The 13,882-nt window shown below is 34.2% G+C and overlaps 1 protein-coding gene across 1 annotated transcript in view; it reads right to left on the bottom strand.

The window, feature by feature from the left end:
- The window catches only part of LOC108572004 (tachykinin-like peptides receptor 99D), a 41,032-nt gene that overhangs the window by 5,339 nt on the left and 21,811 nt on the right, over nucleotides 1-13,882 (bottom strand). The window contains exons 2-3 of the mRNA XM_017934183.1: nucleotides 11,108-11,326; nucleotides 6,560-6,710 (exon numbers count right to left, since the gene is read on the bottom strand). Coding sequence (XP_017789672.1) covers nucleotides 6,560-6,710; nucleotides 11,108-11,326 — 370 coding nt within the window. The remainder of the gene's footprint in view (nucleotides 1-6,559; nucleotides 6,711-11,107; nucleotides 11,327-13,882) is intronic.

The following is a 13,882-nucleotide window of genomic DNA, read 5'->3' as shown; positions in this document are numbered from 1 at the left end:
TAGAATACTCTTTAAAAAAAAATCGATTTGGTGTGATTATTTTAAATTCAAACAACATCCCGCCTTTTTCCATATCTCGATATAATATACGAGCTGAAGTGTTGCTCTGCGCATGCGCGAAAGCGACCCGCGCTGATCGGCAATTGTTGCCGATCCGATGTGTGTGTTGTTTCTCGAGCATGGAACCTCCGCCACGTCTGTGGCTCGATTATCAATTAACTAATTATTATAAGCCATACTTATTCTAATGTATATATAGTTTAGCAATGTGAGCGTGTGATTCAATGAAACCCGAACACGAGCGTAATAAGGAAGTTATTTTTGTCATTAATGTTTTAATAGAAAATTGTGGACGCATTAAATCCCCCGTTATTACAATTTCACGCAACGAGTGACTTTCATTCCCGAATAATTGAAACAAAGATTCGTTCGACCGTTTACAATCTCTTCGTAAAATTCCTAACAAACGAGCAAACGATTATCATAAGCCGCTTAAACTGCATCGAGCAACGAACGAAAATCTGAAACGACGTCAGCTGATTGTTCCTAAGGTTAGATTCGCTACCACGGAAGTTCACATTAAAGTGTCTCCCGTGGAATTCGCCGTTTGATTGGTCACCGTTTGCGAAACCACTTGTCCATAAAATCGTATCATTGTGTCATTATGTACACGCCGCAGGATGAACGCATTGCTTCTTAACACCCTCGTAATATTGAAACGTTTACTTGAGCTTTTGTCACAGAGAAAATCTCAGGCCTTGCAGCGCCGTCTATTCTATTTATTCGTGTAACTATACTTCCGGGACACATTCGTATTTTACGAGGTCGTCGATGCCCCTCAGGTCATTTTCATGTTGATACCTTCAGCTCCATAGTTTTCACTCTTGAGAATTCTTGTCAGAAACGATCAAGCTCTTTGATGGTTCTGTCTCGTTAATTTAATTTCACTATACATCGTCCGATTATCTTTTAATTAGGCACACCACCCTGTGCGAAGGTAGGCGAACTTTTGCTTTCTAAAAATTCGAGGAAACAGCTGGAAGTTACGTTTATATCCTCTGAAAAAAAAAATTGAAGCTTCTCATTCGGTGGTTACTTGTGAAAAAAATTCTCAAACTTTTACCCATTTTTGGAAATTTCAAGGTGATACGCTTTCTTAAGATTTCTTTTTAAGAAGAGAGTCTTAGGTAAGAAGCTCTACTTAGAAATCTATTCTGTACTCTGGGATTATTTTCTCCTTTTTGCGAATTTGTGGTGAACATTATTTTGATATTTATTGAAATTTGTAATTTTAAGTTAACTTTGTGTATTTCGTATAAAAGTATGTTTGATAGCTGCGAAAGTCGATTGTTCCAAGCAGTGGTGATAATTGGAGAGGAGTAATTCAACAGAATTGTAGAGAAAAAGTTATTTTATAGAGTTTGCAGTGTTATCACTTAGCTTTATTTTTGTTTAATAATTAACATGCTACACAGAGTCTCGTCTAATGAGTGTGTATTATTAATGACTTCCGTTACTTCTCCGAAAATATCCAGAATATGTAGTTGAAACATGAATTTCCGGAAACTACCCCCAAACTCGTATATTGTAATGACCAAGAGAATTTTAATTACATCGTATCCGTTGACCTGTGCTTATCTTGCGAGAGCCAAAAGAGGGTCGAGGTTTTCTTTGACTATTTTCGATCGAGGCAGACGGAACAAATGAAAATGGGAAATGTGGCGAGTAACCAGAGATTCGAATCTTAAGTATATTCTACTTCACGTTTGTTTCCTTTTTCTCGTTACAGTAATCAACCCTTTTACTATCTAAAATTTCAAATACAATATTAAACTATAAGTTTCCCTGAGAAATTTTAGAGAAAGAAAAAGCTTCTTTTAGAAGAAATATAAATTCTGAGATTAATTTCTGATGAACAGATACCAAGCAATATTTTCTAAATTACTATGTATTCTTTTATTTAGTAGAAGTTGCCTTTGTCATATGCTATCAACGAACTTTTACGTTCGTTCAAATAATTATACAATATTAAGCTACCGTGCAATCTCTTCGTATGTTGTTCAACGTGAAAGTGAGTCCTGCAATTTCGCAAAGTTCAGTTGAATTCCGACCTGAGTCCGAACATCAGGGACAATTGGAATTTTTGCATTCTCTACGGAAAATGCAGTGAACATTCTCTCGTGATTTTCTGTCTTATACCCGAGTAAGTATTTCCTGCAATTTTCCTTCATTTGGCCAACAATTAATCGGTCTAAGTTTTCCATTAACTAATTGAAAAATTTGCTAATTTTCTTGATACATTTTTCTGCATCAATTAGACAGATTCAAGGGAGACTCGAACTGTTCAACACTGTCAATTCTATTCTTTATCGTTCTTCAATAAAGCATCATTAAGACGATAATTAGAGTGGATAATTAGGGAGAAGTTAATTAGGTGGCCTGTTTCACGTGGCTCACCCTGTATATATATATTCATTAATCTTTCGCCTGCAAAATGGGATTTTCTTACCACTCGCTATATATTATCACTTAGGCACTTCTATTTAGCCTCATATTCCTTACACATCCTCCCTCTTTGGTAATTTCTTGTACTCCTGAGCAAGCTACCTCGCCAGTCTTAATCCCTCCTCCTTTTTCCCCTCTAGTCTTCTTAAGCATTCTATTACTTCCTCATTATCTCTACCTTCCACTATTTCCTCCAACTTTATACCTTTATTCTCGACTCCTCTACATTCTTGTACCCAATTTTTTAGACTTCCTAATCCCTCCTTGCATAAAATGCATTCTCCCTGGTCTTCTTCCATGAAATTCCTATTTGCTTCTTCTAAAGTACCATATATGGACCTGGCAATTAATTTTTGATACCACTGTTTCCTATCTCTTTCCAAAATACATACCGTGGTCGAGAAATATACAAATGTGACGAAAAATTGATTTTTCCAAAAATGAAATTTCTATTTGCTTCTTCTGAACAATAATATCTGGACCTAGCAATCAATTTCTGAGATCGTTCTTTTCTATCTCTTTCCAAGATACATACTGTGACAGAAAGACAATTGACGTTTCCAAAAATTCTGGATTTTCAGAATTTTGATCGAAGCCCTAATTAATCTGTCATTCTTTTAATTTGAACGTTTCCCATTGGCATTCTTCCATTCTTGCAAGTAGTAGGTCATACCGACCGTTGGAACATTGTGTTAACTACGTATGTGGCAAGATGGACTAGTGATTCCGCATATACATACATATAGCAGAAGGAAACGACCGTTCTGTGCCACTTAATCGAAATCCAATAGGATCACTTCGGCACAGTGGAGGATTGTAGTAGAAGATTTCCTCATACCTGTGCAGAGAATGCTCTCCGAGCCTTTTTCTCCTGGTCGTTTTCGTTTTAATTAAACGGCTAGTCGGCGAAAGTCATTCTTTTCTTTTTCGTGTTTGGTTTATTGCAGTGTTAGCTCTGAGTTAGGGGAAATTTATTCTATTTTTGTCTGTGTTGTGAATTTATGCTTAGTATATCGAAACACAATTGGATTATTATTTTTTAGAATATTAAATTTTATGCGGCAATAATAAAGAACATTAATCGGTCTATTAACGCGTTCAAGAGGATGTGAGTCACCGTGCGACCACATTATTCTATAATATTCTATGAAAAAACGCGCATATTTGAAAACAGAAAAGATTAGAAACTGAAGAAAATGAAATATTAGTGATAATTAGACTGCGGATTTTTCTGAATAGAATTAAAAATATGGAAGCTAGTTATACAACTGTTTTATTCGCTAAATATCATAGTAAACACTATACTTTCGGTTTATTTACATATTTTTATTTGTTATATGCATTCTGTGTATCTTTGGGTCCTCGAGTTTCCCAGAAATGCATAAAAATCCGCAGTCTAATGGTCATAAAGACTTTAGAAAAATCGTAAGCGAATATTTCCCAAATTACACTGCCATCCTGAATATGTTAATAATTGGAAAGATTCCAAACTGAATCATTTCTTTCAAGACCTCAATAATTTTGCAATGACTATTTCAATTTGCTTCACATTCACTAAGTATCCTAATCCTTACAAAACAGAAGTATACATGTATATCTCACGGAAATTTAATTCAGAAAAAAATCTATATTTTATTCCAAGCATAATTCGCGACGCAATTTCAAATCGGCCGAGTTGTATTCAATTTACAATTGAGGTAACGTTGTCACAGTTCGCTATACTAGACGCGTGGAGCATTATCAACCGCGATAGCACCTCAAGCTTCGCGCAACAAAGATGATAACTTGTCATTTCTCTGCGTGATAACGCTCGGTCGCATGTACCGTCATCGATCAAGAATGTCATTTTCGAGTTGAGTTGTGGAGTTCTCTACTGATTAAACCTCAGCCCTTTCAGATTATCACGTCTTATCAGGCGAATGATTTTCTGGAATGGGGGATATAAGGAAGCACATTGAATCCTCTTATCGAGATAGTATCCGTCAAATATAAGATAGACAGAGAAAAATAGCAACTTGTTGTAGAAATTATTTTCGTAAACAATAAACCTGTACGTTTCGTCTTTTGCGAACCTTTTGTGTCTATTTGTCAATTTTCTTTTTGCATTTCTTCAAATCACGAGGAAGATTAGAATAAAGTTTGACTGTGAAATGTAGAATTTGAAATTGTATCGAAGAAAAAATTCTTTGGACTTGTAACAGAAATTATTTTCATAGAGAATAAATTTCATAAGAAGAACTTTCCCGTCTATTTGTCAATTTTCTTTTTTCCTTTGCATTTCTTCAAATCATGAGGAAGATTAGAATAAAGTTTTACTGTGAAGTGTAGAATTTGAAATTGCATCGAAGGAAAAATTCTTTAGAAAAATCGGTAGTTGTTGACGCATTGAAAGCTCATCCAGTTTATGTGCAGGAGTGGCGATCCTGGTGTAGACCTTCTAATTAGAAATTATAGCGTGGCTTAATGTTCAATCTGTTAGCTGCTGTCACACCCACGTGTAGATATATCATAATACTGTGCCACGTGTTTGAACGTTTTTGTGTCTCACGTTTAAAACTAATTGATGCTGTTCCACTCGTACCTTTTGCAATTAATATCGCTCTACTGGAACGCACGTTACTTAGCACGACGTTTAAAAAAATTCATACGAAACTATCGTTTTTACTTTTTTTATTATTAATTTCTGAACAACTCCTTTATCGTCGTTTTCGAGATAAACATGTATAAAGTATGAAGAGTGCAACGAAGTCTCTTCAGCTGTGTTTCACGATGGAGGAATTTTTATGTAAATTTTTGAATCTTCAGTCAAGAGAGAAACTTTATTAACGAAGTTTCGTCAGTTGCGAAAGTTACTTCAGTAAACGAAACATAGTAAACATAGTCGAAGCAATTCCTCGTGGCATATTTGAGATTGTAAATTCTCCGACATAAATAACAATTTTTACACGTATCAGTTTTTTATATATTAAAAGTTCATTTTGTGCAAATTCACGTTAGTTAGAAATTAACAAAAATTATTTACTGTAAAGACAACGGTTTGTAAATTAAAATTATTCCCGAGTAAATGTTGCCCGTATATCGAATTTTTCTTGCTAATTGCTGCGATTATCTTATCATTTCCTAACAGACACAACGCTGAGGGGTGTGAACGGCAATTGCATAAGTTTAATTAATTGAAATCGTTTATACAGTTTCACTGCGGGTTTCCTATGCACGATAAAGGAGATCTATTGTTCTACCTTCGTTTCCTTTCACGAGCTGTAATGCATTTTATTTGAAACAGTATTACGTGACACATCTCTCTTGAAATATCAAGTATAATCATTTGAAACAGAGTTTCTGTACCAAAATTTAGTAATACATCTTATTATACTTAATTTAAAGTTATGTCTCAATAATGTTTTCCTATAAATTTCAAATAAAATTATTCTGTTTGCTGTCACACTTGAAATTTCAATGTTTATTGTTTAAAAAAAAAATACTATTCATTATCGAGTTCTTCATATTTGCAATAATTTCTCTTTTAGTCTTTTACATTCTTTTTAGTATCATTTCCATTTATTTCATTTCACTTTATTCACTTGCATTATGTCTCATTGATGTTTTCCTAAAAAATTTCAATAAAATTTTTCTGTTCAATATGAAGCTTAAAATTTCAATGTTTATTGTTTAAATAAAATATACTATTCATTATCGAGTTCTTCATATTTGCAATAATTTCTCTTTCAGCCTTTCTTATTCAAAATTTTTATTATCATCTTCATTTATTTCACTTTCATTATAAACAGAAAGTCCCGTATTTTTCAATACCCAATAAAGTTTGTTTATCTTTAAAGATTCAAGAAATTCTCACAAAATTTCGTTAAATTTAGTTAAAGCATTGCTCAGTTCTGAATACTAAAACGCACCCAATAAGGCGAAGTTGAAGCTAGAGGCCAGAAACTCGTGGAAGTTAATGTAGTGGCGTAATTAATTTTCGCTCATAATCAGTTAACGTTTTTGTTCAAGTATGATATATATGCATATACATGAACTCAGTGAAAATATTACATACCCTTCGTTTACTCCTTATACTCTCCAATTGTCCTGCAGTGTTTTCACCAATACTTTGCGAGCCCCATAATTCCAAACCGATTCTGGCGTATGTGAACGTCATCGACCCAATTGGCAAAAAGTATGTCAGTATTGTGAAAATCACGTTGTACCTGAGAACAGATTAAATGTCGATAAAAGCGTACATCTTTCAATTTTCTACGCAGTAATCCCATCTTCTAAGAATTACGAATTAACATTTATTCTAAGAACGAATCTTGCGAGATAATACCCATTCTCATCGACAGCTCTCAATAATTCTGGAAATATAGGATGACGAAGGAAGCATTTTTTATCTAACCTCGTTTTATTTTTAAGTAACGAGGCTTTAAGAATGCAGCTTTCAGGTGATCGCCGTCGTTTTATTTTGAAGTAATAAGGCTTTAAAAATGCGGCTTTCAGGTGCTTTCTATCGAGCAATCTGCTGTGTACGTATTATACAGGGTGTCCCGTAATTCCTCGAACACCCGGAAATAGGGGGTTGGTGGGGTGACTCTGAACAACTTTTTCCTTTACCAAAATGTTGTTTGAAGCTTCATTTTTGAATTATTAACGAAAAACACCGGCCAATCAGAGCGCGCGTAGAGCCCGCGCCCAGGCACGGGAGCGCTGACTCTCATCCGCGCGCGATCGTGAACAAATGCGTACGCGTCACTTCTCGGTTATCGATCGCTGTCAAAAAATTTTGACTTTGCACCGTTATTTTTATAAGGCTTAGAGAAATGGTTTTTTGCCGTCATTCCCACGTTTGTATAAATTTTGGAAAAAATTGCAATTAGTCGGAATCGCGCGCGAATGAGCCTCTGTTCTTCGTCCCTGAGCGTGGGCTCTACACGCGCTCTGATTGGCCAGTGGTTTTCGTTAATAATTCAAAAATGAAGCTTCAAACAACATTTTGGTAAAGGAAAAAGTTGTTCAGAGTCACCCCACCAACCCCCTATTTCCGGGTGTTCGAGGAATTACGGGACACCCTGTATATGCAGCTCGATCAGAAAGATAAACGGAAGCTGTTGATCATGCTTCTACAAGATATCAGAGAAACTTTAAGTAATAAGTTACGTGTTATCTCGCATTAAGATAGAGCCATTCCATTTTGACATTTAAATTTTAATCATAATACTCTTGCAATATTGGTACAATCTGATTCAAGTATTATTTGCTAAAAATGTGAGGTTCGCTAGAAGAGTGATACAACTTACAAAAGTAAATTTAGCAGGCAATTGGTTTGAATTTTTTTGTGAAAGTTATTTATTACTCGATCATTTAGAAATCAAGAACCTTTTTTCCCTTTTTCAATTTGGCCAATAGTCTTTGGGTTTTGACGATTTCTAATAAAACATTGTTTACGTGCATTGTTTACTATGAAGAAAAGAAGATATGTAAAATATACTTTAATAAAATAATTAGGATATTTGAAAAACGCTTTAATAAAGTAATTAGGATTTTTAAATTTTCTTTAATAAAATAATTATCCCCACATTGTCCTCAAATAGTGCCTCTCTTCTCACACTGTCCACCAAGCGGTGTCTCTCCCTCCATATTCGATGGACAATGTGTACAGATATTTAATGTATTTTGCTCGCAATTCGGTTTTGTAATTCATCCAAAGTGATACATGTATTATGAAATGAAATTAATCACTCGATAAGTGTTGTTCAAATTATATCATGTTTGATTTCATTTTCATTACAAAAATCTTACCAATATGTTAAAAAAGTTTTCAGATAAAAAAAAGTAAAATTAAAAAATTTGTATTTGGAGCCATGAAATCTCGTCAAAAAAATCGGGTCACGTAGTGCTACACTCTTGACTGACTGCGAGCAAGATAACATAGGCGCAGGAATAACGCAGGCCAAGGCGTAGGACCATGTGTATCGGCACTGTGAAAATCGAAACTGGTGGACACTGTGGGAGACTTTACTGTACATGTATATTTTCAGTAAATCTATCCCTTGCGTTTGCGAATACGCGTTGCTTCAAAATTAAAGCGCTACGAACTGTCATGTTCTGTTCAACCATGAACATGACATATATTTTAGTGAAATTTTGGGAAATGGAATGAAATAAAATGAATTTAATGAATTCTTTTTCATAGGAAAAAGTAGATAAACTATTATAAAATAACCTTGTAATTTCTTAAATATCCACACACACAAGAGCTTTAACTTCGAATAAACTACTTCTGTAGGAGTACCGAGTAATACATTTTTAAATGTATCTGTTTTACGTTTGTACCATTATGCGACGCAATTGAAGCTAAAAGTAGCTTTTGCGTAGAAATATCTGTGTTTGGTAAAAATTTGAGGTGGGTGAGGAACGTCGTTACCCTGTTTTCACCTCAATTTATTAAAGTATAAGTGTATGGTCGTATAGGCGTACAACTGGTCCAGAAAATACAATCGTTTATTTTGTTACTTGTCCCGGCGGCAGCGGTTCGGCGGGTACGTCGCGATGGTCGGTAAAGGAAAAACTGTCCGGAGGTGTAGGCGTACTGGGTTTTTATATTGTTAGGACAGGGAGACAGGAGTAGCGATAGATAAAGATAGAAGTGGAGAAAGTGGTGGAAACGGAAAATTCGTAGAAAGCGGGTGTTCATCCTCGTGCGAACCTGGATGCCACATGTGCGCTTCTTAGGCCACTCGAGGACGAAGGCAAGTCTTAACCCGGGGAGAGACAAAAGAACGGAAACTAAAATCTGAAGGAGTTGGAAACGAGAAAGTTCGCGTGGAAGAATAGAACGAGGTTCGGTAAGGGTTTGTTGACGACGACGTACCCGCCACAAAGTGTTTTGTAATTCTTCAAAAAAATTCTCCAATAATAAAAATTCATTCTTAAAGAAAATGTAATTGTATCTTCCAAAAGTATACGAATTGCAAATATTGAATATCCAATTTTTAACAAGTTTTTGGATACACAAAGAATTTAGATGAAATAAAAATGGAATAAATAAGTTACTGCTTGTGTTTCCCTTTAAATTATTATAAGATTAAAAATCCACTGTAACAACAAAGCGTTGTTTTTTTAAAAAGAAGTGATTTACGTTATTATACTCCATTTTTTGCACAATTCTTCATAAAGCAGTTTTCGTCCATCTATCTATTACCTTTTTTATTCCAGACAGATTTCAAGTCCTTTACATCCACTATCGTTAAAATTTAATTAAACTCTTACGTTCTCAATGTTTCCCGAATAAAACATTTTACAAAAGCTCTGCAGTCGTTTTCGTAATTTTATTTGAACGCTACCTTAAAAAGTAACAGTTTCGTAAATTTCTAGATGTAAAAAAATTCGTACAAAGACGCTGCGTTGTTTGGTCAAATCGATATCACCCGATTAGAAACAACAATTTGTCGTTAATTCTCCGATGGACAAAGTGTAATTAAAATTCAAACCCTGGTGTCGGTGTATCGACAAGAATATTACCGTAGAATTGATCGTTAATTAAAATATAACGTCACGTGCAGTGTATAAAGTTTAATCGTTGATAAATGGAATTTTATCGGGTAAAAAGTTTGGTGCGTGAAACTTTACCAAAAAGTATTTCGATATATTTTCTTAATTACCTCAGTGCTCAATTTTCTAATCGTTGTATACTACTTCAAAGCCCTGTGAACAATAAAACGTTCATTTCGCTGAAACGTCTGGTAAACTGGCACGCGTAAAACACTCGTATGTATTTTCTGTTTATACAAAGTTTTGCAGTTACATCACCGTTGGGTCACAATTCACGTCCCCGTTGGATGACCGTAATAACGAGTTGTCTGTTTTAGCGCAATAATGATCATATTTACCGATGTGCACTATGTGCTCGTGACAGACTTTTGTCTGGTTGATGTACACTGCTGTTCGTAAGTATTATGTCCGTGCGGAAAGTATTGCGTGATTTAATTTACGTTCCTTTGTGAAAGTTAGTATCGTATCGACCAGACGTTGTAAATTCGTTAGTGGAACGAGCGAGTTTATTAGGGAATTTTAGCGTTGATTATGGGACATGTTTCTATGTTACGGTGGTAAAGAATTTTCGAAATTTACTTCCACTGTTCTTAATTTTTTGAAAAAATAACGTTTTTCGAAATTTACCCCTACCAATTTTGAATTTTTCAGGAAGATAATGTTTTCTGGTGTTTATCGCGATCATTCTTAATTTTTTGAGACGATAACGTTTTTCGATATTTATCCCTACCATTTTTTAATTTTTGAGAAAGATAACGTTTTTCGATATTTATCTCCATCGTTCTTAATATTTGGAAAAAATGTTTTCGAAATTTACCCTCACCATTCTTAATTTTTCTGAAAAATAATGTTTTCAGAGATTTACCTCCACCGTTTTTAAATGTTTGAAAATGACAATGTTCTGTTAAAGTTCGTGTTACGTTCGAGTTACCGGGTGGAACTTTTATTAATCAAAGCGTACATGTCAGGTGTTTCTGTTCCTTCGATGAGAATCAACTAGCATGCACGATATGAGAGACAAGACTGGTGTTTCAACTGCATATTAAGATAAGCTCACAGGTATTCGTCGTAACTGAGACCATTGTGGTCTCTGTTGGGAAAATCGCCGTAGCAGATCACTCGTACTTCTCCGTTTGCAAAGTTTTCCGTGTATGTTGTGTAGAAAAACAACATCGGTACCGAGAGCATAGCTCCTACGATCCAAATGATGATTGCCACGCAAAGTGTAGCTCTTTTGCCCATGTGAGGTCTCAATGGATTCATGATGGCCATATATCTGCAACAAGATGTGTGTTAACGATTAGAATCTGGATTTAGGGTACGTAAGAAATTACTAAATAAATGTTTTAAACAAAAAAACGTTGTCAAAGTATAACATTAGAATGGATTAAGCAAACTATTTGCATAATATGCAAATTTATTGTATATACTTTGTCCAGTAATTACATTTTAATTTGTTTATTTATATTACGCTAAAAATTTTTATTTATACTACCCTTCTTCGTCTAAATGTTATTTTTATATAAATTTCATTTAACTTAACTTTCCTTAGCGTAAAGTTAGTTTCTAATTTATTGTAAATGTGTCAATTACGGATACAAGAATTTTATGATCGTATGCATTGTTTCACGAGCCTTTGAAAATGATTTTTCATGTAAAAGCTATCAAATTTGTGCAGAATTGAACATACCTACGATATATTTTTATAAAAATTTTTATAATGCAACGAGAAAAATAATTCTTTTCAAGCCTTCATTTTCAGTTTCCTCTTCTTTGTACATTATTCAGTCTTTTATATCTATTATAACGTAATAATTACGATGTTCAAAGGAGGATCTGGAAATTATCGAGTAATATGCAAAACTAAAGCAACGAATAATAGGAGAATTGAATGAAATCGTAATTTGTTTCCGCTTCAATAGCAATCTGCAGCGAATGATCCATGAAAGCTAAATGGTAATAAGACGAAGAGAATCACTTATCCGCAGATAGAGAAGGCTGGATTTCCTCAAATTTTACGTCTTCTAAAGCCGGTAATACAATTTTCAGTAGCCAACCTTCTTTCCTTTCTCCAACATTTTAACATTATTTGCCTTCCAAGAATCTCCTAGATATTTCTTTCGATGTATACACACACTAACCCGCTCGTAAATTTAATCGCGAAATGCAAAATTGTGCGATGTAACTCGGTTCGTTTCGTTCAAGTCGATGAAATTCCAATTTCGTTTATTAAATTCAAAATTTTATACAGGAACTTGACACAGTGAAGTTTAATCATTCTCGTTTAATTCCATTTTTTCCTATAGTTACTCTCAGTTTGACTGAATTTTAACGGATGCGATTAAACTTTGATAATGAATGCAAAAATGCGGAAAAATAAATATCGATCTCTTTTCACCCTGAAAACTGTATGAGTATTTATCATACATCAATGTGTCAGGAAATTCTGGATTGGAACGTTCCTATCAGGCAATTACAATAGAACACTCGGTTCTATTAAAATTCGTTGCACAACGCAAAGTTTTAGATGAATATTACCGAGATAAGAATATCCGCCAGGCAATTTTAACCACAAATTTTCCAGCCAGTGATCACTTTGCATCGGAGCAATCAAAAAATAGTAAATCAGCTTCAAACGTGCTTCGGCATCTTTCTTGAGTCAGAGTGAACCGATATCAGAGGAATTCAACACATTACTAAGGAAATTATGAACCTTTTGTTTAAAAAAATTTAGCTACTATAGGAAGTTTTCAATAAATTTTTACAAATTTTTATCTGTACTACTTTGGAAAATACAATAATTTAAGGGCACGTAGGAGAAATATTAATATATGAAAGCTACAACGTAAAATTAAAATTGGAAGAATTGTATTTGATTCAAATAAAGCTATAGAAATTTCTAAAATTGAAAGAACATTTTGAATAAAAATAGGTGAAATTAAAATTGGAATATTAAATGAAAAAAAGAAAAGAAAAGAAGCGTTTACTTTTGTACTCGTTTCTATGTTGATGTATTAAGAAATAGGGAACTTGTATAGAACTTTCGAGCGATAAATTGAAAATGACAGTTGGAAAATTTATTTCTTAATATCTCGATGAACACTCTATTTTACCGAAGTACGAGGAAGATGTGCTCCGGTTCTATCTTTTTCTTCGAAGGACTTATACGGTCTTTAAATTTGATCCAATAACGTCTTATTCTTGTATTGTGCAAGTAAGTATATCGTCAAAGTTCTTGAATGTTACTTGAACCGTAAAAGTCTTCGTCAAAAGCGACGAAATAAGATTAGGGGACCATCAGATTAGGCAAGTTTCATTGTGATATCAGTCCTATTGTATTTTTCGTTTTCAAACGAATGGAAAATTGGAATTCTATAATTTTATTTTTTAAAGAAGAAGTTAAGTTTTGTTTAACTTAACGAGTTGCTCGCGTGCTCGTAAATTTTAAACTGTCGGTTGTCCTGTGTACGATTACTGTTCTTCGTTGAATAACATGCAAAAGTGGTTCGTCGAATAATTCAATTTATTCTGGTTTTTTATTCGATCGTGTAACATTTCGATTCAATTGTGGATTTTAATTTAACCATTTATAACACCGTGACACTTAGAAGTGACTATTTTGTGTCAAACGACTATAGTAAATTTACTATAATTATTCTAACTTTAAATAACATAAGAATGCATTTTTTTTTCGTCCTGGGAGAACTGTGGAGCGGGTAGGGTGACTCGCCGGTAGCTTTTCCAAGTCAAGCTGCACTCCCTCGCGACTAATGTCAAGATGGGTGACCGCCAACGAAAAAAAAAAAATTTATTTGTAATATTTATATATATT

The sequence above is a fragment of the Habropoda laboriosa genome, unplaced genomic scaffold (genome assembly GCF_001263275.1).
Source record: "Habropoda laboriosa isolate 0110345459 unplaced genomic scaffold, ASM126327v1 scaffold67, whole genome shotgun sequence".
Lineage (NCBI taxonomy): Eukaryota > Metazoa > Arthropoda > Insecta > Hymenoptera > Apidae > Habropoda > Habropoda laboriosa.
This window is presented reverse-complemented; position numbering and strand designations above follow the sequence as displayed.